Source organism: Podarcis raffonei, chromosome 8, assembly GCF_027172205.1.
Source record: "Podarcis raffonei isolate rPodRaf1 chromosome 8, rPodRaf1.pri, whole genome shotgun sequence".
Classification (NCBI taxonomy): domain Eukaryota; kingdom Metazoa; phylum Chordata; class Lepidosauria; order Squamata; family Lacertidae; genus Podarcis; species Podarcis raffonei.
Genome location: NC_070609.1, coordinates 81,262,000 through 81,287,450, shown reverse-complemented (window position 1 = coordinate 81,287,450; position 25,451 = coordinate 81,262,000). Strand labels below are relative to the sequence as shown.

General features: G+C 54.0%; 2 protein-coding genes across 5 annotated transcripts in view; both read left to right on the top strand.

Annotated features, from left to right (window-relative positions):
• Nucleotides 1-1,542: 1,542 nt before the first annotated feature.
• NECAP2 (NECAP endocytosis associated 2) lies at nucleotides 1,543-10,870 on the top strand. 3 transcript variants are annotated; one of them, XM_053401105.1, is made up of 8 exons: nucleotides 1,543-1,681; nucleotides 2,477-2,577; nucleotides 3,229-3,333; nucleotides 3,919-4,000; nucleotides 4,820-4,928; nucleotides 6,150-6,288; nucleotides 6,667-6,760; nucleotides 10,357-10,870. In XM_053401105.1, exons 1-8 carry the CDS (start codon nucleotides 1,587-1,589, stop codon nucleotides 10,406-10,408), a joined length of 777 nt encoding a protein of 258 aa, XP_053257080.1. In that variant the 5' UTR covers nucleotides 1,543-1,586; the 3' UTR covers nucleotides 10,409-10,870. The 3 variants fall into 3 exon arrangements, with proteins under 3 accessions (XP_053257080.1, XP_053257081.1, XP_053257082.1); XM_053401106.1 differs by having other exon boundaries at nucleotides 1,544-1,681; nucleotides 6,670-6,760; XM_053401107.1 differs by having other exon boundaries at nucleotides 1,574-1,681; nucleotides 2,439-2,577.
• A 2,518-nt stretch (nucleotides 10,871-13,388) lies between these two features.
• Nucleotides 13,389-25,451, top strand: part of CROCC (ciliary rootlet coiled-coil, rootletin) — a 69,901-nt gene continuing 57,838 nt past the window's right edge. For both annotated transcript variants that reach the window (XM_053401096.1, XM_053401095.1), the window contains exons 1-6: nucleotides 13,389-13,533; nucleotides 16,360-16,501; nucleotides 19,808-19,959; nucleotides 22,275-22,466; nucleotides 24,018-24,101; nucleotides 24,516-24,613. In XM_053401096.1, coding sequence (XP_053257071.1) covers nucleotides 13,486-13,533; nucleotides 16,360-16,501; nucleotides 19,808-19,959; nucleotides 22,275-22,466; nucleotides 24,018-24,101; nucleotides 24,516-24,613 — 716 coding nt within the window. In that variant the 5' untranslated portion in view covers nucleotides 13,389-13,485. The remainder of the gene's footprint in view (nucleotides 13,534-16,359; nucleotides 16,502-19,807; nucleotides 19,960-22,274; nucleotides 22,467-24,017; nucleotides 24,102-24,515; nucleotides 24,614-25,451) is intronic.

Sequence of the window (25,451 nt, the reverse complement as noted above, 5' to 3'; positions counted from 1 at the left end):
CTCGTAAGGCTTGGTTTCCAGAACCTTGACCATCTTAGTTGCCCTCTTTCTTTACATGTTCCAGTTAGTCAATAGCCTTCCTAAACTGCAGTGGCCAGAACTAGACACAGGTCTCCAGGTGTGGTCTCACCAAGGCAGAATAGTGTGGTCCTTGATCTGAACGCTACACCTCTGTTAATGCAGCCTAGAATCAAATTGGGTTTTGGGGTGGGGGGTTGTCTGCCCCTTTGACGTGGGCCAGCTTTTATGGATGAATATGCTCTCCTGTAGGACTGAAGGGCAGCGTTGGGGGGGGGTTGCTTCTGGTTGCAAAACAGTATGGAGGACGGGGCGGGGGAGGAGACAGAAGTCTACCTGGGCTATGTTGGCAAGAGGTCGGGGTGGGGATTCCCCTACATTAGGCAACCTGCATTAGGACTTATGGGGAATGGATCTTCCGCATACCAGATCCTGGAGTCACCCAGTGGAAAAAGCACTGCTGGCTTCCTGCCTATTCCAGACGCCTTTGAATGGCCACTCCGCTTGCTGGATCGCTACTCTCTCTCTCTCGAGCAGGCCTTTTCCGAACCTTTTCCAGATCCAAAAATGTCATTTTGCAGGCGGAAGCAGGACGTTCTGCGCTGGGTGTTCAAAGTTCTGACACTTTTATTTTTCAAGTCATTTGATAAGAATCAGCTAGGGGGACGCTCGCCCTGCTCCAGCATCGGGTGCGACCCCACTGCCCGCCGGTCCCTCGTTCCTGCTCAGTTGCAGCCGGGTCAAGCCCCCGCTCCCCACCCATAGCTGTCCACTTTTCCCTTTTCTCGCGAGGAATCCTATTCGGAATAAGGGAATTTCCCTTAAAAGAAGGGAAACGCTGACAGCTATGTCCCCACCTTTAGCATAGATGAACTGGATTTTCTTTTGCCCCACCGTGCAATGCTGGCTCCAGCCCCTGGACCCTCACCTCCCCCAGAAAAGGGCATTCTCATTCTCTCTCTCTCCCCCTCCCTCCCTTTTGTGTCCCTTCTAGGCCTATGCTTCCACCATGGAGAAACAAAACATTTCCCACCCCGCCCGCGTAGATATAAGAAAGTGTAGAGTGGCCCTCCCCAATTCCTGGATTCGGAGTCCTTAGCGCGGAAGAAGGCTGGGGTCCCACGTTTCCGGTTGCCTACTGCGAAGGTGGGGAGACGGCGCTTCAGTGCCGTGGATTTTGCCTGCTTTCCATCGGGCAGCCCCTCGGAACCACAACGTTAAAAAGGCCCGAAGAACCCGGAAGCTTCCATTGAAAGCTAAGAGAGCACCGCTCTACTTTTTCGCAAGTCTATGCGCCCTCCTCAGCCTGACGGCGGGAGGCGAGGGCCATTCCCCGAGCTAACGGAGGCGAAGCAGGTGCCGCGGAGCCAGAAAGGCCTTTGAGGGGACACCGCTGCCTTGGCCGGCGAAGCTTTATTTCGCTGCCGTCTTCGCCTTCGACACAAGAGGCAGGAAGTCTTGGAGCCGGAACAACCCCCCCCCGCAGGAAGTGACGCAATGCGCCGCGCATGCGCCTCCGTGGGCGGAGAGGCGCCGCGTTTCCGGGTTCCGTGGAGTAGGCGGTCGAGATGGCGGAGGGCGAGGAGTACGAGTCGGTGCTCTGCGTCAAGCCGGAGGTCCACGTCTACCGAGTGCCGCCGCGCGCCTCTAACCGGGGCTACAGGTGAGTCGGGGAGCCCCGGGGCATGTGCAGAGTGCCCTCCTTTCCCCGCCTCGGTCTCTCTCCCCTCCCCCCACTTTCAAACCAATGGTGTCCCTGCGGGTTAGGGCTCAAGGCTCAGTTCGGGCTGCTGGGGAGTCTGAAGGGGCGTACAGTGGTACCACCATGCTAAAAGGGGAGTTTTGAAAGGGTGGCAGCGAAGGAGGAACATGGCAGGGGTGTTGTTTTTTGAATAAGGGTGCTTAGTAAAGGTAAAGGGACCCCTGACCATTAGGTCCAGTCGTGGCCGACTCTGGGGTGGCGGCGCTCATCTCGCTTTATTGGCCAAGGGAGCCGGCGTACAGCTTCCAGGTCATGTGGCCAGCATGACTAAGCCGCTTCTGGCGAACCAAAGCAGTGCACGGAAACGCTGTTTACCTTCCCACCGGAGCGGTACCTATTTATCTACTTTCACTTTGACGTGCTTTTGAACTGCTAGGTTGGCAGGAGCAAGGACCGAGCAATGGGAGCTCACCCCGTCGCGGGGATTCGAACTGCCGGCCTTCTGATCGCCAAGTCCTAGGCTCTGTGGTTTAACCCACAGCGCCTAGCCTACTCCTTTAACAAACATGGCATGAAAGAGAAATTTGCTCTGAAGCACGATGTGTTTGTGTGTGTTGCAGCTGTGAGTTTTCTGCACTGCAAAAAGAGGGGAGGGGTTGGGAAGCTGGTGTTCCGGGGGCCCCTTCCAACGCTTTTGATTCTGTTGGGTGACTTTTAGCCCTGAACAGCGGCGCTGTCTTCTCTCTCTGGTGCTAGAGCTGCGGAGTGGCAGCTGGACCAGCCAGCGTGGAGCGGGCGCATGCGCATAACGGCCAAAGGGAACGTGGCCTACATCAAGTTGGAGGACAAGAACTCAGGTAATGGGGAGTGAGGCGTCCATCGTCTCCGTGCAACATGGTTGTTGGAGGGAGGAAGCTTTTCCTAGCCCAGAACTCGGTTTAGGCCTTAGTGACTGTGGTTTAGGGCAATCCTTTTTAGCCAGGTTGATTGTCCATAGGATGCCAGAATTGGGTTCTTTTATGGGTCTGTCAAGCTACCCTGAATCCCAGCCCTCCCTGCCACATCCAAAGGGGAGCAATTGCAGGGTGTGTAAGTGTGCTAATCTTGGGCAAACTCTACATTCATGGTGGTCGTGGTGAACCCTAGCAAGCTTCCCCTGACTTGCTTGCAGTGCCCAGGAGTCCAGTAGTCAATTTTCCAGAAGGCAGAAAGGGCACATCTTAAACTGTAGAGTCCTCCCCCCCCCCAACTTTTTTGTGAACTTAAGTTTCCAATTCAAAGAATTTTGAAGGACATGAATGAGAACTGATTCAGAATATTTGCATCAATGTCACACACCCATTGCGTTGGGGGGGGTCACTTTCAGTGAACCAAAATGCGCAAGTATGAAGAGAAGTAACACAATCGGCTAACTATGGGACGTGCTCATGGCACCCAAAGTATCTTTGGTCGGGTGGGAGGGAGAAGCTGAACAGCTGGTTTCATATCCTCACTTTCCCCCCTTCCAGGAGAACTTTTTGCCCAGGCTCCTGTGGACCAGTTCCCCAGCATTACTGTGGAAGGTGTGACGGATTCCAGCCGATACTTTGTCATCCGCATTGAGGACGGGAACGGTATGGAGGCGGAGGTTCGGATCGTGTCCTCCTAGGCACGCAGGGCAGCGGGAATCAGTTCCCCACTTGTGCATCTCCTGGAATGATCCTAAGGCAGCCCCTGCAAGCCCCCCCTTCCTCGTTCCCTTAAAACCCAAAGCTTCCTTCTTGCAGTAAGCTGGGATTTGCCAGGACTTGGGGGCCTTTGGGAAGAGGACCCTCTGCACCCATTTCCACAGCATGCTCTTTTTCTGGCCCTCCTGGCGCCGGCACAGCTTGCCTCCCCCAGGAGAGGGCACTGTCCTTGCACCTGCCATGGTGTGTGTGAGGCCCTTCTGCTTTGGTGTGGTTTTGTCCCTGGGAAGTTGGCTTCAGTCCTTGGTGCCAGTGAGGCCCCATGTGGGCCTTTTGCTTCTGCCCAGCTTGCTGTCACAGCCACTCCTGGTGCCACTGAGCTGCCCCTCTTGTAGGTGCTGCCCTTCCTCTGCTCCCAGGACTGCCTGGCTCCCTCTGCACTCTGTGGGCACCCGGGGCCTCTCGGCACTTCCTTGGTGTGCCACAATAAAAGCTCTGCTGCCGACAGAATGAGCATGGCTTCTCTTGCAGGGCGCCGGGCCTTCATTGGAGTCGGCTTTGTTGACCGAGGTGACGCCTTCGACTTCAACGTCGCTCTGCAGGACCATTTCAAGTGAGCATCTGCCTCCCGCTTTGCAGAGTGCCTGGGTGTCCAGACCTTCCCCAGCCCAGGGGGAGCGGGTGGAGTCTTTGCTACACCGGGTGGAGCCTTAGAAGAGCAAGGCGCTTTTCCATGCAAGCCGAGCTAATTCTTCAGAGCTGGTGCAAGCTACCTTTTGCCTCCTGGGGTTCCTTTGAATGCCCCTTCCTAGCTCTGCTGATGCAAAACAAAACAAAAACCTCAGCCCCTCCCCCTGTGAAAGCAGCACTGTGAGAAGTGAAGGAAAGAAAGAAAGTGGGGTTTGGGGCAGCTGCCGATTGCAGGTGGGGGCAGATTCTGTCATGACTTGCAGTCCCCTTTCGCTCTCTGTAGCCCTGGTGTCTGCTTTGCTGAAGGAGCCTGCATTCTGGTAAACCCCTGACAAATTGGAGGATTTCAGCAGGCCAGCCAAGGGAACCGGGGAGGGGGCTGATTCCAGGGATGGAAGCAAGGGGGAACTTGCAGAGGAGCATCAGCTGGAAGGAGTTTCCCCCCTGCAACTCTCCATCTACCCAGGCTGGATATCCCAGACAGATGAGGGTTGCAGGGGAAAAGCAGCAATGACTCCCTGCAGACTCCCCTCCCACCATTTGAAATCAAACACAGGGTTTCGGGTGCTGCCTTTGTGGCTGCGGCAGATTTCTTCTGAAAGAGAAGGTGCTTGCTTTCATGGGCTCGGGTGCTGAGTGCAACGTAGCCACTTTCCCCACACCGCCCCCTGCCGGCACCTTAGGCTTTTTGCTCTGCTGCCTCGTGACACCCCACCCCCACCCCAATTTATTCTCTCAACAGGTGGGTCAAACAGCAGAGTGAGTTGGCCAAGCAGGCCCTGAATCCAGACCAGGGCCCCAAACTGGACCTGGGCTTCAAGGAAGGGCAGACAATCAAGCTCAACATTGCGGTGAGGAGGAGGGACCTCTCTGGGCTTGTCCGGCTGTGGCAGAGGGGGTGGGGGATGGGCTGCGGAAAAGGAGCCTGCAAAGCAAATGCTAACAAGTGGCTCAAATCAGCAAGTCGAGCCATGGGTTACCAAGGGACACCATCCAAGGTTGATAGCCTGTAGGACCTGGAAGAAAGTTCCTTCCTGACCCCAAATGGTGGGAACTAATCCAATCCTCGAGGGACGCGGGTGGCGCTGTGGGTTAAGCCACAGAGCCTAGGGCTTGCCGATCAGAAGGTCGGCGGTCCGAATCCCCGCGGCGGGGTGAGCTCCCGTTGCTCGGTCCCTGCTCCTGCCCACCTAGCAGTTTGAAAGCACGTCAAAGTGCAAGTAGATAAATAGGTACCGCTCCGGCGGGAAGGTAAACGGCGTTTCCGTGCACTGCTCTTGTTCGCCAGAAGCGGCTTAGTCATGCTGGCCACATGACCTGGAAGCTGTACGCCGGCTCCCTCGGCCAATAAAGTGAGATGAGCGCCGCAACCCCAGAGTCGGCCATGACTGGACCTAATGATCAAGGGTCCCTTTATCTTTAAAATGTTAAAAGTTAAATAAACCTTGTGGAAGGAGGAGTATGCATATGATTAGAAGTGTACATCTGATTAATATATGAAGTGTACATATAGAAGTGTACATATGATTAATTTGAATATGTTGTTACTGAATATAATATAATAAAGCGAGATGAGCGCCGCAACCCCAGAGTCGGTCACGACTGGACCTAACAGTCAGGGGTTCCTTTACCTTTACCTTAATCTGATCATCAGCAGATTATACCCTCCCTCATCCCAAAGGGATTTCTTTTGAGACATAGACACACACACATACCCCAGCATCATACCCCTGTGCCCTGTTTCTGCCTCTATATCACTAGACCACGTGATAATGGCTTTTTAGAAACGAACAACACTATACAAGGTCAAAGGTGGGGGGGTGGTCTTTTTGCTCTTGTGTCTTGCGCAGGTGTGTCCACTGTGTGTCAATGTGTGCAAGGATATGAGACAAAGGCAGTTGTTCAGAGTCATCTCAGCCCAGGCCTGCCTGGAGCTGCAGGTTGCTTGCAGATGGATGAGGCCTTCCCCTCCTTTCAGCTGGGATTGCTACCCATGCAGAGACGCAGCCGTGGGCCAGGGAACACCCTTCGCCCCTTTGAGTGACTGACCATGCAGTTCAATCTCCTTTCAGAACGTGAAGAAGAAGGACGGCTCCTCCTCGGCCAGCAGGCCCCGAGCAACAGGCTCTGGGGGCCCCAACCTCATTCCACCCCCTCCTGGAGGAAAGGCCTCCCTGACTGGGGAGCAGCTTCCGTCTGCTGCTGAGGCAGGTCTGTGTTTCCTGCTGATCTCGCTCGCAAAGTGGAAAGTCCCTTATGGCAGTGCACAGCCGTCCTACTTCAGAGCTAGCTTTCCCCAAGCCTGGCTTGCTTGTGGTTATCGGCAGGTGATTTCCCAGCCTCGTGTCGCTGGACTCTTAAGTTTTTCTCGGGGCAGGCAAGCTTCAGAGCAGAGGAGGCTGCTCAGGTTAAACTCCACGCCCCGCCAGCATTGTCTCAGCTGCCTGCCTTTATGGGGTCTTCCTCTCCACCAGGTCCTAGGGGCTCCTAAAGCTCCTAAAGGACTGGCCAGGAAGGGGCTGCGAAATATAAACCCAAATGACGAACGGTTATCTCTCTGTCTCTCCCTTCCTGTATCCTGTTTATCAGCAGACGTCTCCATCCCGTGGCCCCCTCCGCAGGCTTCAAATTCAACAGCAGAAGCAGCTGCAGACATTTGGGGAGACTTCACCAAAGCTTCTGGGTGAGAGTCACATGTGGGTTGCAGAAGTTGAAATGTATCCCCTTCCACCCACCCCACCTTTTATCCGGAAAACTCCCTAATCTGACGCACCTGAAAGAGCGTCTCCACCTCCATTGTTCCACCCGGACACTAAGGTCCAGCACCGAGGGCCTTCGGGCGGTTCCCTCGCTCCGAGAAGCCAAGTTACAGGGAACCAGGCAGAGGGCCTTCCCGGTAGTGGCACCCGCCCTGTGGAACACCCTCCCACCAGATGTCAAAGAGAAAAATACCGTATTTTTCGCACCATAGGACGCACTTTTTCCCCTCCAAAAATGAAGGGGAAATGTGTGTGCGTCCTATGGTGCGAATGCAGGCTTTCGCTGAAGCCTGGAGAGTGAGAGGGGTCGGTGCGCACCGACCCCTCACGCTCTCCAGGCTTCGCACACCTCTCTGCAAGCAGCGGGAGACCAGCGCTGGGCTCCCGCTGCTTGCGGAGAGTTGCCAGCATGCCGAAGCCTGCGCGCGCTGAGATCAGCGCTCCCAGGCTTCGCGGACCTCTCCGCAAACAGCGGGAGCGGTCCCGCTGCTTGCGGAGAGTTGCCAGCATGCCGAAGCCTGCGCGCGCTGAAATCAGCGCGCCCAAGCTTCGCGGACCTCTCCGCAAACAGCGGGAGCGGTCCCGCTGCTTGCGGAGAGTTGCCAGCATGCCGAAGCCTGCGCGCGCTGAGATCAGCGCTCCCAGGCTTCGCGGACCTCTCCGCAAACAGCGGGAGCGGTCCCGCTGCTTGCGGAGAGTTGCCAGCATGCCGAAGCCTGCGCGCGCTGAGCTCAGCGCGTCCAGGCTTCGCGGATCTCTCCGCAAGCAGCGGGAGCGCTCCCGCTGCTTGCGGAGACTTGCCTGCATGCCGAAGCCTGCGCGCGCTGAGATCAGCGCGCCCAGGCTTCGCGGACCTCTCCGCAAACAGCGGGAGCGGTCCCGCTGCTTGCGGAGAGTTGCCAGCATGCCGAAGCCTGCGCGCGCTGAAATCAGCGCGCCCAAGCTTCGCGGACCTCTCCGCAAACAGCGGGAGCGGTCCCGCTGCTTGCGGAGAGTTGCCAGCATGCCGAAGCCTGCGCGCGCTGAGATCAGCGCTCCCAGGCTTCGCGGACCTCTCCGCAAACAGCGGGAGCGGTCCCGCTGCTTGCGGAGAGTTGCCAGCATGCCGAAGCCTGCGCGCGCTGAGCTCAGCGCGTCCAGGCTTCGCGGATCTCTCCGCAAGCAGCGGGAGCGCTCCCGCTGCTTGCGGAGACTTGCCTGCATGCCGAAGCCTGCGCGCGCTGAGATCAGCGCGCCCAGGCTTCGCGGACCTCTCCGCAAACAGCGGGAGCGGTCCCGCTGCTTGCGGAGAGTTGCCAGCATGCCGAAGCCTGCGCGCGCTGAGATCAGCGCGCCCAGGCTTCGCGGACCTCTCCGCAAACAGCGGGAGCGGTCCCGCTGCTTGCGGAAAGTTGCCAGCATGCCGAAGCCTGCGCGCGCTGAGATCAGCGCGCCCAGGCTTCGCGGACCTCTCCGCAAACAGCGGGAGCGGTCCCGCTCCTTGCGGAGAGTTGCCAGCATGCCGAAGCCTGCGCGCGCTGAAATCAGCGCGCCCAAGCTTCGCGGACCTCTCCGCAAACAGCGGGAGCGGTCCCGCTGCTTGTGGAGAGTTGCCAGCATGCCGAAGCCTGCGCGCGCTGAGATCAGCGCTCCCAGGCTTCGCGGACCTCTCCGCAAACAGCGGGAGCGGTCCCGCTGCTTGCGGAGAGTTGCCAGCATGCCGAAGCCTGCGCGCGCTGAGCTCAGCGCGTCCAGGCTTCGCGGATCTCTCCGCAAGCAGCGGGAGCGGTCCCGCTGCTTGCGGAGAGTTGCCAGCATGCCGAAGCCTGCGCGCGCTGAGATCAGCGCTCCCAGGCTTCGCGGACCTCTCCGCAAACAGCGGGAGCGGTCCCGCTGCTTGCGGAGAGTTGCCAGCATGCCGAAGCCTGCGCGCGCTGAGCTCAGCGCGTCCAGGCTTCGCGGATCTCTCCGCAAGCAGCGGGAGCGCTCCCGCTGCTTGCGGAGACTTGCCTGCATGCCGAAGCCTGCGCGCGCTGAGATCAGCGCGCCCAGGCTTCGCGGACCTCTCCGCAAACAGCGGGAGCGGTCCCGCTGCTTGCGGAGAGTTGCCAGCATGCCGAAGCCTGCGCGCGCTGAGATCAGCGCGCCCAGGCTTCGCGGACCTCTCCGCAAACAGCGGGAGCGGTCCCGCTGCTTGCGGAAAGTTGCCAGCATGCCGAAGCCTGCGCGCGCTGAGATCAGCGCGCCCAGGCTTCGCGGACCTCTCCGCAAACAGCGGGAGCGGTCCCGCTCCTTGCGGAGAGTTGCCAGCATGCCGAAGCCTGCGCGCGCTGAAATCAGCGCGCCCAAGCTTCGCGGACCTCTCCGCAAACAGCGGGAGCGGTCCCGCTGCTTGTGGAGAGTTGCCAGCATGCCGAAGCCTGCGCGCGCTGAGATCAGCGCTCCCAGGCTTCGCGGACCTCTCCGCAAACAGCGGGAGCGGTCCCGCTGCTTGCGGAGAGTTGCCAGCATGCCGAAGCCTGCGCGCGCTGAGCTCAGCGCGTCCAGGCTTCGCGGATCTCTCCGCAAGCAGCGGGAGCGCTCCCGCTGCTTGCGGAGACTTGCCTGCATGCCGAAGCCTGCGCGCGCTGAGATCAGCGCGCCCAGGCTTCGCGGACCTCTCCGCAAACAGCGGGAGCGGTCCCGCTGCTTGCGGAGAGTTGCCAGCATGCCGAAGCCTGCGCGCGCTGAGATCAGCGCTCCCAGGCTTCGCGGACCTCTCCGCAAACAGCGGGAGCGGTCCCGCTGCTTGCGGAGAGTTGCCAGCATGCCGAAGCCTGTGCGCGCTGAGATCAGCGCGCCCAGGCTTCGCAGACCTCTCCGCAAGCAGTGGGAGCGCTCCCACGGCTTGCAGAGAGCTGCCTGTTTGGGGGCTGGGGTCGGGGGAAGCTCGAGCTTCCCCCGCCCCAGCCCCGCGCCTGGGGGGGAAAATAATTTCCCCCCTTTATTTCCCCCCCAAAAAACTGGGTGCGCCCTATGGTCCGGTGCGCCCTATGGTGCGAAAAATACGGTAACTACCAAACTTTTAGAAGACATCTGAAGGCAGCCCTGTTTAGGGAAGCTTTTAATGTTTTATAGGTTATTGTATTTTAGTGTTCTGTTGGAAGCCGCCCAGAGTGGCTGGGAAAACCCAGCCAGATGGGCGGGGTATAAATAATAAATTATTATTATTATTATTATTATTATTATTATTATTATTATTATTCTTATTATTATTATTATTATCATCATCATCATCTGTTGATGGGACCCGAGGGGTGCCAGGTTCATGACGTTCAAGTCCCAGTGGTGGGGAGATCCACTTATCCAAAGGGTAGGTCTGCATTTTTGGAGAAGCAGTGAAACTCCATTGCCCCCTCATGCCATCCACTATGTGGTGGCCAGAGGTTACGTCCAGATGTTCAGGGGGAAGGGACCCTCTCTGTCCCCAGTGCAGTGCAGGCCCTGGGCCCCTGCAGATCCACTCCTTGCTGAAGGGAGCGCCTCTTCTTTCTCCTTCTAGGTCTGCCTCTGGTCAGGCTCAGCAGAGCTCCACCAGCTGGGTCCAGTTCTGAGCTGAGCATCTTGTGCTTCTCTGGTCGGGGGTGAAGGCCACGGAAGGACCCTTGTGGACCAAAGAGGAAGCTACTTTGCCCTCGTGGTGCATCATGAGATCCCAGTCAGGGATGTGTTTGGATGTTTGCTTGGGGCATTTAATGGGATAGGGAAGGTAGGGGTCAGCTGGGGCTGTGCAGATCCTCTTCTCCCTCCCTCCACCTCCATCTACCCCCTCAGCGCTTGGGGTCCCTGAAAGGGGAGGGAGGGAGGGAGTTTTTCCTGGGTTCAGATCACAGCTTAAGAACCTGGAGTCCTGGAGTGGGGAAGAGGGAGACAGCTGTCCAGAAAGAAAGAGGCTCCTTCCTGTCTCTTGCCTTTTTTCCTGTCTTGTGTGGTGTCAACGGTGTTTCTTTGATATGCTTGCCTCGCCTCGTCCGCTTTCTAGGTTGGAGGGATATTGCGGCGCAGCTGCCCCAGGAAACACGTGGGCAAAGGCGGCTTCCCTTGCAGGAGGTGACTGGCAGTGCCCTGCCTTCACAGCCCACCTTGCAAATTTGAAATGGGCTTACCTGTTGCACATCTCCCTCTCGGAATTTCCAGCGTGCCTTCCTCACTGGAAGGATGCTGGGCCCCGATTCTGTCATGTTGCTCTGCCTCTGATGGCTGTGGTGGAGGTAGCAATGCTGGGAGTGAGAGAAGAGTCATCAGCTTGCTGCAGAGGCTGCGAGCAATGATGCCACGTCGATGTCCTTCGAGGGTGGGGGGTCCCTGGCTCCGCTTTGCCTTGTGAAGTGCCTTCTCTTTTTCCTTCTCCCTCCTCTGCTAAAACTGGCCTTTTGAGCAGCAAGAGCGGTGGAACTTCTGACATTCCATATTGGTGTGACTTTTAATGTGCACACACACAACAAATTACCCTTTTACTTTCAGAGAGACCCTGGGTTTTTCTCCTATCGCAGGTGCCTCAGACATTGTGAAGGACAAAAACTGCCCTCTGGGCCATCTTACGGAACCGGGTTTTAATTCTCTTTTGAAATATAGATCTTTGTATTCACTCCTATCCTATTTATTCTAAGACGAAGGCCTTTTACAGAACATTTTCTTACTATGAAACTCCATGAAGTTTTTGCTGCCTTTTGTTATTTTTGAGCTGGTTCCTTATTAAAAATGTATATGTATTTATCTGTATAAAAGCCTTTGTTTGTCTTTGGGAAAGGGGCTGGGGAAGCAGAAATGGACCCAGGTGGGGGAGTGAAAATGCCAAAAGATTTAGTAAATACAGTGTCTCAGTGAGATTCACATGTTGGGTGGCTCAGGGGTAGGTTCCCAAGGACATCTTCCTAAACCTAAGGATGGTGCCCAATGTTGGACCCATTGAATTTAATAGATGTGGCTGTTTTAGTGGGGCTCCTCTGATTAGGACTTCCACTCCTATTGTGTATGTTTGGTTTTTGAGGATTGGCACTCTGTTCATGCCCAGAGGTACAATTCTGTTGCTCCCCAAGTTCCTTGGCTGGCATTTGTGACTGTGAGCACAGAACCTTTTCCAGCCAAAAAAAAAAAAACAGCCCCAGAACCCCAAAAAGCAGTATTATTTTGGGGGATGCAAGCTGGGATTTTCCCCTCTCAAGGCAGATGCTGAGTCCTGCTTGTCTTTCTCTGGGACAGGGAAACCCGCAGTGCTGCCTCTGGACAATCTGCTTGGCTTTGAATTTGCCCCCACTGCGTTGCAAATATCTGGTGCTGGGTAGTGCCCCAGGCCTCAAACAAGCTTCTAGCTATCGATGACCCAGGGAGGGGCTGCCTCCCAAAGGCCCCATAACCCTTTCTCTTTTCCTGACATGTCAGGCCTGGCTTACAGAGCCGTTTCCAGTATTTGCAAAGTCCTGGCGGGAGGCTGCGGCTGTGTCCTGGTTGGGGGGTCACTGAGACATGCGAGAAAAGCCTCCCTTTCGGGAAGAAGGCAGCGCTCAGCCGCCCCGCAGGGCGGCCGTAATTCCCGGAGACTTAAGCAGCTTATTCTGGTGCTGCCTGGGTTTTCCCCGGGTGCAACCGGAGCCCTTGGCACGCGCCTTGGCCTGGAAGAACAAGAGGAGGAGGAGGAGGAGGAAGCAGCGTTCTTGGGCCGGCCAAGGGCGCCATCAGAAACCCGCCCTCCTCCACCGCTGCCCGGCGCTATAGTAACGCTGCTGCGGTTTGAGAAGGCAGCTGATCGCCCAGCAGAGCCACCTGTGCCAGGTGAGGGGCTGGCTTGGCGATGGGGGGCAGCCCTGTCCTGGGGCACTAGGCGGTCAGAGACCAGGGCTGATGCTCTGCTGGGCGGGGAAGGCCCTGCACTCCACACATGCTCCGAGGCACTGCACAACAGCCTCCCGTCCACCCCCTTCTGGCTCCAGAAGCACAGTGTCCGGACAGAGCTTTCGCAGTTACCCCTTTGCCCACACCGGGCAAGTTGAGAGCAAACGAATTCGCGTCTTTGAATTCAATCGACCTAAAAACTCCCCACCGCGCTTGCACTCTCTGCTGATGGGGCTCCTTCCCCTTGGACAGGTTGGATGGGGCAGAAATCCAACAGGTGCAGCAGCACCGGCCAGGCGCTCGCCAGGCTCCATCTGTTGAGTTTCTGCTCCGAGGCGCGCCGATGAGAAAGCTGAGCCGGCTCACTCGGTGGGGCTCCGCCCGTTGTCTGCCCCGTGCGAATATCCGCCTGCAGCCCGAGCTGCAAACTTTGGGGAAGGGGCGGTCGTGACTGCATCAAGCCGGAGAAGCGGCGGCCTCTAAGACCCGGGAGCGCCACGGCTTGAGTCCGCGGGGGAGGCAGCCTGCAGCCGCCGCCCCCCCCTTCTGCTGCCGGGCGGCGATTGGTCCAGCCCGGCTCCCCCCTGCAGCCGCGGGACCCGGGAAAGAGGCGGGGGGCGGCGGCTCGGGCTGGCGCTCCTCCCCGGGTCCTGCCCCTCCTCCAGCAGCAGCAGCAGTATCGCAAAGCAGCCTTTCCATCGCTTCTGCCGTGCAAAGGGCCATGGAGGCGGCCCCCCCTGCCCGGCAGGAGCCCCCCGGAGCCCGGCCGTAGGGCGGCGGCGGCGGCGGCCCCCTCTCCATGAGCAACGCGGAGGCTGCGGAGCTGAAGCTGGAGGCTGCGGTTCAGGTCGGTGGGGGCTCCCTGGCGGCGGAAGCGGGAGCATCCTTCAACCCCCTCCGGCAACCCGCCTTTCTTTCTTTCTTTCTTTCTTTCTTTCTTTCTTTCTTTCTTTCTTTCTTTCTTTTCTTTCTGTGGGGGCGAATATAATCTCCTTTTTTGGGGGAACCTGGGCGCATCTTTTGCATACAGAACTCCGAAGTTGGCGCCAGAAACAGCCCCCTAAAAGCAGGACCCCTTGCCCGGCGTCTTGCTGAATTCCCTTTCTTCTACTCTTTCCCTGCCTTTTATGGGAATTTCTCCAAATCAGTCTTGCCTGGCGGGGCGGGTTGGATGCTGGAAAATATTTGTACCTTTGGATCAGGCAAAGGTTTGTAATGTCTCCTCTCTTGAAGGCAAATATCTCTCTCCTCCCCCCCCCTTTTAGTTATGCTTAAAAACAAACAAACTAGGTTTTGGTACCTGATCTAAAAGCTGAGGAAAGCAAGGTTTAATCGTGAGGGATTGCATTAGAAAACTAAAATCAACCCAAGTAGTTTACTGGAAAAGAGAATAATCTTATTTGTGTAGGAGCTGCTGTTGGATCCTTAGTGGTACAGGAGATTTACAGGTGTAAAGCTAAATTCATGCTGCAATCTGAAGTTGCATCCCAGTCCCCTGCCCTGATTTAACATCATCTAAAGTAAATGTAGCCTCACTCTGGAGTGAAGTCTTTTGCACTCCTTAGGACTTTGGTGACTCTGAAGGTGTTGGACAAGGGTCAGCAAACTTTTTCAGCAGGGGGCTGGTCCACTGTCCCTCAGACCTTGTGGGGGGCCAGACCATATTTTGAAGGCGGGGGGGAAATGAACAAATTCCTATGGCCCACAAATAACCCAGAGATGCATTTTAAATAAAAGCACACATTCTACTCATGTAAAAACACGCTGATTCCCGGACCATCCGCGGGCCGGATTTAGAAGGCAGTTGGGCCGAATCTGGCCCCCGGGCCTTAGTTTGTCTACTTATGGTGTTGGATAACTCTGTGGGCTTGATCCAGCGAGAAGGAGGCATGATGAAGTCCCATCAAACTGAGTAAATTCCCCATTTTCCAGCCACAACCTCTCAGCCTCAGCTCCCCTTCTGAACCAAAGGTTGGGGAATGTGTCTTGAGTCTGGGAGCTAGGGGGAGTAGTATAATTTCTTCTTCTTCTTCTTCTTCTTCTTCTTCTTCTTCTTCTTCTTCTTCTTCTGCGATCGCTCATAGCTGAGTAAGATTGTCTTCCATAAACATGGTTTTAACAATGAGTCCATAAGTGACTGTGGAGGCCAATTCTGGATTCACACGTTCTTCCACAGTGGGGACATAGGTTTTCGGGCACGAGTTGATCACGGTGAGGGTTTGCCAAGCGTGCCGTCCTCTTAGCACGTTTCTCCCTTGTGTCCTGAGTTCGAGTGTCTTCCAAGCCCATGACACCTTTGGTAAAGGGTGTTCTCCAATTGGAGCGCTCGTGGGCCAGTGTTCCCCAGTTGTCGGTGTCTATCCTACATTTTTTAAGATTTGTCTTTAAACCTCTTTTGTTGACCACCAGCATTACGCTTTCCATTTTTAAGTTCTGAATAGAGTAGTTGCTTTGGAAGACGATCATCAGGCATCCGCACAACATGACCAGTCCAATGAAGTTGATGTTGAATGCCTAAGTTTGGGGGGGGGGGAACCTCTCCCTCCCCCACACTTCACAAAGAAGTCAGCCAAGTCCTGAGTCCCGTTTTGGAGGTGACCTTTAAACCTTCTATGGGATAACAAAGGGCCAAGGAGGCACAATTATTGGATTGCTGGGCATTAGGGAACTAAATCTGGACATCCTTTTATACTGAAGCCGTGGAGGAACAGGGTCCCAAGGCATGGTGGGGGGGCACTGATTCAAGGTCCGGCCTGGGCAAGGGTCAGAGATGCTCCCCTGCCCCACATCGCCCACTTCCTTTCTCTTTCCACGCCCAAAGCCACAATGAAGTACTGAGCCCCATTTTCGGCCAGGCCCAGTCGCTCATTTTAGTCCCTCCTCCTTGAGTTTCATGAGCTGGAGATTCTGGGAGAGGGTTGGGTTTTTGTACTGGGGATCCCCACTGCCAAGACAGGCTGCATGAGGATAGAGCTGCTCCCTAAGTGCTGAATATGTTCTGGTCTTAGGCAGATTTTCCCCCACCCCTGTGGATTCCTTCTGGGGCTATTCATCTTCCCTTCCATCCTGCAGGCTGCTGCCTCGCTTGGCTCACCCAGTGCAGTCCCAGTTGCTGAACTGGGCCAGGGACTTGGGTCGGCCTGCATGGAAATTTCAGTTCCACCCAAACCACAGAGTGAAATATAGTTCACTGACTGCTATATAGGCGTGTAAAACTATAGAGAAAGTTAATCTGGTTTTTAATTTGGCAATGATATTGACGTCTCTCTCTCTCTCTCTCTCTCTCTCTCTCTCTCTCTCTCTCTGTGTGTGTGTGTGTGTGTGTGTGTGTGTGTCCCAGAGACAGGGCACTCTTATTCCCATCTTATTGATGGGGCCACTGAGGGAGAGGCTTGACTCAAAGAGCCCAAAGCCAAGCCAGGGAGCCTGGAATAGAGGCAAGAGGCTGCCTCAGTTCGCCTGGCACCAGAGGCCAATTTTTCACCTGCTGGGCAGCTGGCAACCTTTTTTGGCCAGTGTGGCTTGCTCCTGCACTGTGCTGCCTCTGCATCTTGCAGTTGGACAACGCCATCTTGGGCTCCCTGAGAAGCTGTCTTGGCCCAGAGGAGACTCTGTCTTGGCTTCTTCAGGGCCGGTCCCTGGTTGCTGAGACTGGCTTGTTCTCACCCGGCAGAAAGTGGAAGACAGCATCCTGATCTCAGCAGAAGGGAAGAGCCTCTCTGTCAGGGGCTCCTGCGAAGACTCTCCACCCACCCGCTTGCCGGCTAGGATCCGGGAAATCGTCACCAAGAACCTCTCGCAAAGCGATTGCCAAGGTATGTTTGGAGAAGACGATTCTTCTTGGAACTGGGGAACTGTGGGCTGGGAAGGGAGCCTTCTTGGCTGCCTCCCTCGCTAGGGTCTTCATCTCCTGGCCTGGCCTGGCCTGGTTTCCCCTGCAAGCAAAACAGAGAGGAGGAGGTAGGTACCTGGCAGGATGGACCCTTTCCTCTTCCAACTCCTGGGAGGTGACAGGTGGAAAGGATGAAGCCAGTTCCTGACATTCTGGTACTCCATCTTGTTGTATCCGACACTTCATCCTATGCTTTAAAAAAATTAATAATATTTAATCATTTTTTTTCAATACAAACCGCAACCACAAAAAACACATACAGTGGTACCTCGGGTTACATACGCTTCAGGTTACATGCGCTTCAGGTTACAGACTCTGCTAACCCAGAAATAGTGCTTCAGGTTAAGAACTTTGCTTCAGGATGAGAACAGAAATTGTGTGGTGGTGGCGCGGCGGCAGCGGGAGGCCCCATTAGCTAAAGTGGTACTTCAGGTTAAGAACAGTTTCAGGTTAAGAACGGACCTCCGGAACGAATTAAGTACTTAACCCGAGGTACCACTGTACAACGAAAACCACAATGACACTAATAACACAATTTAACAATTCAGATTTGAGTACTGATATACCATATTTTTTGCTCTATAGGACGCACCAGATGATAAGACGCACCTAGTTTGGGGGGGAGTAAAACAAGAAAAAAAATATTTTGAATCCCAGAAGCCAGAACAGCAAGAGGGACCTGGCTTCTGGGATACCGTGTGGCTGTTCTGGCTTCTGGGGTAACAGCACCAAGCCTCTTCAGGGCAGCGGGATGAAGGCTCCCCCTGCCCGAAAAGGCTGCATGTGGCCAGGGCAGAAGCCAGGGCAGGTGCATCGCTGAAGGGGCGCTGCGCAGTTCTCCCTCTCTGTGCAGCGCCATTCACTCCATAAGACGCACTCACACTTCCCCTTACTTTATAGGAGGAAAAAAGTGCGTCCTGTGGAGCGAAAAATACGGTACCTATAACTACACCTTTTTAACAATATTTCCCCACCTCTCCTCCCCCTACTTCCCACCACTGTCTGCCTTATCGCTTAAGTATTCCTTCCAGATTTTTTCATATTTATCCATTCTTAATTTGCGTTGATATGCAATTTGTTTCTATGTAGCTAGTCTGTCCATATTGTCAATCCGTGTGCTCAATGGAATCTTTTCCAATTCATCAAAACAAGTTTTTTTGGCTTTCTAATATGACACTTCATCCTCTGCTGAGCTTCAGGACACCCCTGCCCAGCCCACCTGCCTGTCAACCCTTCTGGACAGGACAAGGAGGCCAGAGTGTGCCAAGCTGGCCACAGTGCTGCTGGCTGGGCCCAGGGACTTCGTGCTGCTGTGACACGCTCTGTTTCCAAACGATACCTGGGAAGCGAAAGGAATTTGGAACAGATGGACGAGGAGAGGGAAGCAGAAGGAGGGAAGGCAGCAAATACGAAGCTCTCTCTGTATGTGAGAGGGAGCGAGAGATTCTTTTTAAAAAAAATATTCAAAATTAAAACAAGACATATTATCCAAAAACATATCATCCTTGTTTTCTCTCCCATTTTTCCTCGCTCCCCCCGCTCCCCCACAAAACCCACCCACCCCCACCACCCGACTTCCCTCGGTTCCAGACTTTGATTTCTCTATAAATGCTGTTTTCTGCATGTTACAAAGTTGTATAGATCCTCAAACTATTTAGCTGGTTATTATCAATAGTTTGTGAATGTTTATTCAAAACCTGCCAAGGTGTCCAGTTCGCTTTGTTGTGTCTTCAGATACTTTGTAAAGGGTTTCCATTCATCCTTAAAGTCACAGTTATCCTTGTCCCCTAGCTTATATGTCAGTTTTGCCAGTTCTGCATAGTCCATCAATTTTTCTTGCCACGATTCTTTAGTTGGGGTTTCTTCAGTCTTCCATCCTTGTGCTACCAGAACTCTCGCGGCCGCTGTGTGAGCGACTCTCAATGGGTGATGCACCTTTGTGGAACTCACATAAGACATCAGAAGGAGTCTGGATGCTGCTGCTGCTGGATCAGACCCAGTTTTATGGTGCTCACAGACAAGTGCTCCCGCAAGACAGGAAAGGGAACAACTTTCTCTTGCTGGTGCATTTGGGTATCTGGCATTCAGAGATAGACTGCTCCTTCACGTGGAGGTCCGAGCCAAAGCCCACGGCTTTTTGCCACAACTTGTGGCAGCAAATCCTATAAATCAGTTGTGCGTTGAGCGGGAGGCCGGCTAACACTGGTGCCCGCAGTTCAAGAAGAATGAACTTTACAGTGTGGTTGCAAAGGGGAGCAACCCCTCCATTCCTTCCATGGTCGCTCATCCCAATAAAGGGGAGTCTATGGGGGCTGAAATAAAAGGCGAAAACTGTAGGAGCCCTTCTGGGACGAGGTGAGCACTGCCTCTTCTCTGGCAGAAGCTGCCCCATTAGCAACAACCTGTTGCCGATGCCTTTCCATCCAGCAGCAAGAAAATGTTTGCAAATGTTCTATGGCAGGAACGTCCAACTTCCAAGATCTACTCACATGATTAAAATCTGGCAGTGATCTACCCCTTTTTGGGGTATTCAGGTCAAATTTGTTGATCTTTTTTTAGGCAGGAACATCTCGTTTTGGGGGGAGGTTCAGGTCAAAGTTGTCAAGCTTCTTTTAGGAAGGAAGATCCCGTTTTTTTGGGGGGGGGGTGTTCAGATCTAATGAATGGAAAGAGGCGCTCAGCAATCGATAAGGAGACAGTCAGCCTTGCTGCGCAAACTCTGACTTCCGTTCTAGCGATCTAGAGGGCGGGGAGGTGCCAGATGGAGGAGCCACCGATCTACCGTGATCTACCAAAAGCTCCCGGGGATCGACCAGTCAATCCCGGTTGACCTGTTGGACACCCCTGTTCTGTGGCATCGCAACAGTCCATTATTTAGTACACCTGTATGCCAGATGTTCTGGCAGTGCATCCCAAGTTCCCTTGCTTTGCTTTGCTTTGCTCTGTTTACAGTGGTACCTCGGGTTACAGATGGTTCAGTGGTTCTCGGCTGCGCGGCAGCAGCGGGAGGCCCAATTAGCTAAAGTGGTGCTTCAGGTTAAGAACAGTTTCAGGTTCAGAACGGACCTCCGGAATGAATTAAGTTCTTAACCGAGGTACCAATGTATTTCTTAAACTTCTCTCCTGCCCTTCGTTCCAAAGGGAGCCCGGGGCGTCTTGTCCAACTGCGGAAATGCATTTGATGCGTGTGTGTCTGTCTCTCTACCTCTGTGCTCCTCTCTTCCCACAGTGGCCTCCCACGCCGAGATGTCGTCCTTGCTTTCCCTCCAGGAGGAGAACCGCATCTTGCAGCAGGAGCTTTCCCGGGTGGAAGATTTGCTGGCCCAGAGCCGGGCTGAGCGGGATGAACTGGCCATCAAGTACAACGCCATCAGTGAGCGGGTAGGTGCAGGAGGCAGGCAGGGTCTTCTCTACCCTTCTCAGTAGGCCTTTTCAGGCAAATGGGTCTATGAAATCTTTACTTGGCACCAGCAAGCAGGCAGTGCTAGTGAATAGGTTTTATGGTCCAGTCGACTCTCATCTTTTGTGCAGGTTCTGTTCTAGGGATAGCATGTAAAGCCAAAATAAAGCTGTGTTACTTTTATTGTTGTTTTATTGTTGTTAGCCGCTCTGAGCCCGGCTTCGGCTGGGGAGGGCGGGATATTAATAATAATAATAATAATAATAATAATAATAATAATAATAACAACTATCCCGATTGTGCAGATCAAATATAACTCATAGAATTCCACAGGATGTGGTATTAGTGTGTGAAAGCAGTCCAGATGGTGGAGTTGTCAGGTGCCATCTTCACTTGGTCACAAGTGACCAACAGCCGGGGCAAAATGCTCCTGGCGCCTGGCTAATTTCGAACACTGAATGCAAGTAGGAAGATGCAGACTCTGTTGGGGTGAGGATGGCTTGAGCTGTTTAGAGATGTGCTGGCGCAGAGAGAGGGGTTCTCTGTGGACCCGCCATGGGATTGAGCTCTGGCAAGGGAGATTTGAGGAGCTGGAGAAAGAGAGGCACCAGAGGGCCCTGCCAGGATCCAATCTCCCCCTTCCAAAAACAAACAAACAACAACTGGCAAACGAGAATGGGTCTCATTATTTCCTTGGTCAGTTTCCCAGCATGCCCTGCTCCCCCCACCCCAGTCTTGTCTCCTGTACTCAGATCTGACTAAGGGTCTCCATGGAAAACATTTCCTGACTGCTTTCCAGAGTATTGGGGGGAGGGAATGGGGCATATTTTATTCTTCCTCCATGTCCAAAAGCTTTGGCCTGCCTGGACAGGTCCAGCTGAATAGCACCCGGGCTGGTTGAGACCTGCCTCTTGGCTGTGCAGTTTGCAAAGGGGACATGCGGGTGTTTGCATGTGCCCTGCCGCTCACACTTGACCTGAATTAGTGGATTTAAGAACCAGGCGTGAAACACTTTGGAAGGAAGGAGGCACGCAAAAAACAACAACGTATTGACAGTGATCTCGTGCTCCGTAGTGTTCAAAGCGGGGCTGTCCATTGGATCAAAGAAATCTCGGTAGGTTAGCTAGCTAGCTAGTTTAATTCTCTGTAATTTCACATCAGGATGAAGCATTCGTCTCCCCCCCAATAAAAAAGCTTTCTTTGTATTTAAATTGCTACCAGGCCCCATCTTAGAAATGTGAGGGAGGAAGGGGCTGGGCTGGCAGCAATGCCTCTCCTGAGATGGAACCGGAATAAATCGGCAGTTTTCAAGGGGCTGCCAATGGCACCCCAGGGCTTTTTGTAAAAAACAAATAAATCAAATTCCAAGGGGCTGCCATAATCGTTGCAACAGCTATGTACAGAGAGACAGTGTTGTCTTCCCTCTTTTGCAGCTGGGGGTGGGGAACTGAGGCTGACATTGGGGAGTCCGTAACCAAAGCAATTGGTTGGGGTTTTTTTTTGCTCCTGAAACCTTCTCCTTCTAGAGCTCTAAACCAGAGGGGTGTTTTCTTCAAAGCATAGCTAGGTCTGCCTACCTCTTGGTTGTAGGCAAGGGCAGGAAAGGAAACAATTCTCCTAAGAATTTCTGCTCTGGCTGGGGCTGGGGGGGGCTCTTGGTTTGGGGCTCCTCTCCTTACAAGACTGTATTGGGAGCTGGGCTCACATGCTCCGGTGACCATGGCGACTAGCAGGATAATTTAAATGGGCTGCAGGTTGCCATGGCAGCCGTTGCCTGGGAAAAGGGCAAACTTCGCTCCTGCATTTTACATCTTGCGCCCAATTTCCCCCCCCCAAGCCATTTTTCTGTTAAAAACAAAAACAAAACCATGCACAACCCTTTTGACAAAGCCTTTGAAAATGGGAGCAAAGTGCAATCTCCTGCAGATGCTCTGTGTTTAAATTGTCCCAGGCTTGGGAAGATTGATTAAAAAAAAAGGATTAGTTGGCTTCCCTGCCAAATCGGTGTGTGTGGTTCTTGTCTGGCTGTTATTTCTTCTTAGCCTTGCGGCAGTCCTCTGCAGTCCATCAACCCAGAACTGGCTCCTTTGACAGGCTGCGGGCTCCCCAAGGCCCTCCGGCAACTGGTGCCCAGAGGGTAGACTGCCCTGGGACATGGAAGTTCCATGCAACAGCGATAGGCAACGGGCACAAGCTTAGAGGAGGGCTCTCTCGCTCTTCCTGGGAGTTGGGGCAGGCGAGGCTTAGGCACGAGGGGCCCTGATCCTCCTCCCCTTTCTTTCCTGGGACTCCTCAGCTGGAGCAAGCGCTGCGCCTGGAGTCGGGTGAGCGGGAAAGGGAGGCATTGGAGAACAAGAGCTTGGCTCAGCAAAACGTGGAGCTGCGCCGGCGGCTGGAGGAAGAGCAGGCAGGCTACAAGCGGAAGCTCCAGGCCTACCAGGAGGGCCAGCAGCGGCAGGCCCAGCTGGTGCAGAAGCTGCAAGCCAAGGTGAGACCCCCATAAGTCCCTCCGTGCACCAGGTCGCACCGCCAGCAGCACCCCAACCATAACTGTCAACTGTCCCTTATTTGGCGGGAAACTCCCTTATCCCAGCGCCGTTTCCCGCTGCTGTCCCGGATTGATGATGTCCCTTAAATTTCCCGGGTTTCATGCTCGCCCGGCTCGGGAGGGAAGCAGCGGCTCAGGGTCCTCCGCCTCGAGGGGCGCGTTGTGAGGAAACGGGTGGTTGTGGGCAGGCAGGCAGCCCCTCTCTTGCGAGACTTCCACCGTGCTGCCAGGGGAAGCTGGAGGCAGCAGTGGCGGCGGCTGAGGAGGCGGCCTGAGGGAGGAGGAAGAGGAGGGGTGGGGAGGGACGCAGAAGGGCGGCACTTCAGCGGCCGTCGCTGTGCTGCAACTGCCTCATGCCAGGCTCGCGGGCGGTGTGAGCTAGAGTCTCTCTCCCTCCCTACTTCTCTCTTGGGCGGGGAAGGGCCGATGGAACTCCTTGCGCCAGGATGACGGCATCCCCTCCAACCAGTGCAGCATCTTAATCTAGTGATTTCCCCCTCTGCAACCCTTTCATAACTCTATTTTTATAAATCATTTGTCCATCCATAGTTCAAATTTTTACTACAAGTTTTCTGTCAATCCTACCAATGTGTGTAACTCTTTGCAATAGCTTTTCAAACAAATTATAAACTTTCCCCATTCTTTATTAAAGAGGTCCTCTTCCTAGTTTCTAATTCTGCCTGTAAGCTTTGCCATCTCGACATCATTCATCAGTTTTGTCTGCCACTCTTCTTTGGTTGCAGTTGTAGACCCTTAGGATCATGTAGTCCAACCCCCTGCAAAACACAGTCAGTCGCAGCAAAAGCAGCATGGCTCCATCAGTGCCGGATTTCTGTATAAGCCAAGCCAAAATCCCTTATTTTGGCTGCTGATCCCTTATTTTCGATGCTGCTGGTCCCTTATTTTCAAATCTGTAAGCTGACAGCTATGCCCCCAACCCTTCCCCTGCCCCACGGCGGCACCTGCTGGCCAGGTCGATGAGTAGAACGGAGCGAAACCTGGTTTTCAGCATCATGATATGTCAGCAGCTAAACCTCGCAATTTACCGATATACAGTGGTACTTTGGTTGTCGAATGGCTTGGCTCCCAAACAAATCGGCTCCCGAATGCCACAAACCCAGAAGTGTGTGTTCCGGTTTGCGAACGTTTTTTGGAAGCCGAACGTCCGACGTAGCTTCTGATTGAAGCTCCTATAGCCAATCAGAAGCTGTGCCTTGGTTTTCAAACGGTTCCAGACTCCCAAAATACATTAAGTTTGACAACCAAGGTACCACTGTATTACGGTTTTGGAAATAAGGAGCTCTGTAGAGGTGTCGGCCGGCTCCATGGTTTTCCCTGTGTTGTGATTTTTGCAGAGCAAACACACACACATTCACCCCTCATGATTCGCATTGCCGGCTCAAAAATCAGGAAACCGATATCGCAATTGGGGCTGGGCGATATATATTGTCCAGAGCTGGTTTGAAGTCCATATACCTCCCACCTCTCTAGGTTGTCCAGTACAAAAAGAAGTGTGGGGAGCAGGAAGAGCAACTGCTTGAGAAATCGACGGAGCTGGAGCAGCAGCGCCTAGTGGTGAGTGCCTCTTTCATGTGGGGGGGGGGGTCAGGGTCGTGCTTTCTGCTCCCTCTCTCCCTCCAGGCCTCGACTTGTCGGCTGGAGGAACGACCCTTTTTTACTTCCCAGAGGTGTGTGGTTTTCCCCTGTTGCCATTGGGGTGCTCTTTCCGTGAATGGGTGGCCCTCTTCACAGGCTCAGGATCCCTGCACGTATTTGAGGACTGGGATTCGGTGTAGAATCTTCTGGGGAGGGGGGAGGAAGCCTGGATTAAGCCGTGCTTTTGTGCATGTTCAGATGAACACTGGTCCTTTCTGGACATGCTCCGGCACAGAGTCCCACTGCCCCAGCTTCCGGAGCTAAGCTTTTTTGAGCCCCTGCATGTATGTCAAAGCCGCAGTGGCAGCTTCTCTCTGCTCCCTTCTCCCGCAGAGCCGTCTGGACATCACAGAATCACGCTTGCGGCAGGAGGAGGAGCACAGCAGTGACCTGGAAAGTGCTCTAATCCGGCTGGAAGAAGAGCAACAAAGGCCAGTGTAGGAGGGGGAGCAAGGCAGGGCGGGGGGGGGGTTTACAAGGCACAGCTCACCCAAGTCACTAAACCCCAACCCCTTTTGTCCATCCCCTAAGCAAGTGGTTCCCAAACTTATTTGGGGACGTTTTTAGTGTGTGATGTTGTGTTGCGCTTTTCCTGTTGTTTTTTTTGTTGGGAGCCTCCCAGAGTGGCTAGGGCAACCCAGTCGGATGGGTGGCATGTAAATAATAAATTTTCAGAAAAATAAATAAATTACTCAGCAACCCCCAGAAATCGACCTAATTTAAGCAAGCAAACAAAAAGATTCTGTGAGCCATTTGCGTTCGTTTATGTACCAGCCAACCTAGCAGTTCAAAAGCATGCAGTACAAGTAGATAAATAGGTACCACTCCTGTGGGAAGCTAAACGGCGCTTCCGTGAGCTGCTCTGGTTCGCCAGAAGTGGCTTAGTCATGCTGGCCACATGACCCGGAAGCTGTACGCCGGCTCCCTTGGCCAATGAAGCGAGATGAGCGCCGCAACCCCAGAGTCATCCGCGACTGTATCTAACGGTCAGGGGTCTCTTTACCTTTTATGTACCTATATATATATATATATTTTTAAAAAATATTTATTTGGTTCTTCAGATTAAAATTTTACAGTTACATTATCCAACATACAACATAAAAACAATATTCCATGGAATCTCCTGGACTTCCCTGCTCCCCTTTGTGGGTCCTATTGTTAATCATTTCCTCCTGCATCTTTTATGATCATCCAAATCTTTTATCTCTCCAGTGTGTCCAAAATTCACCATTAGACTACGAGTGATATTCCAATCCTACTAACGATTTT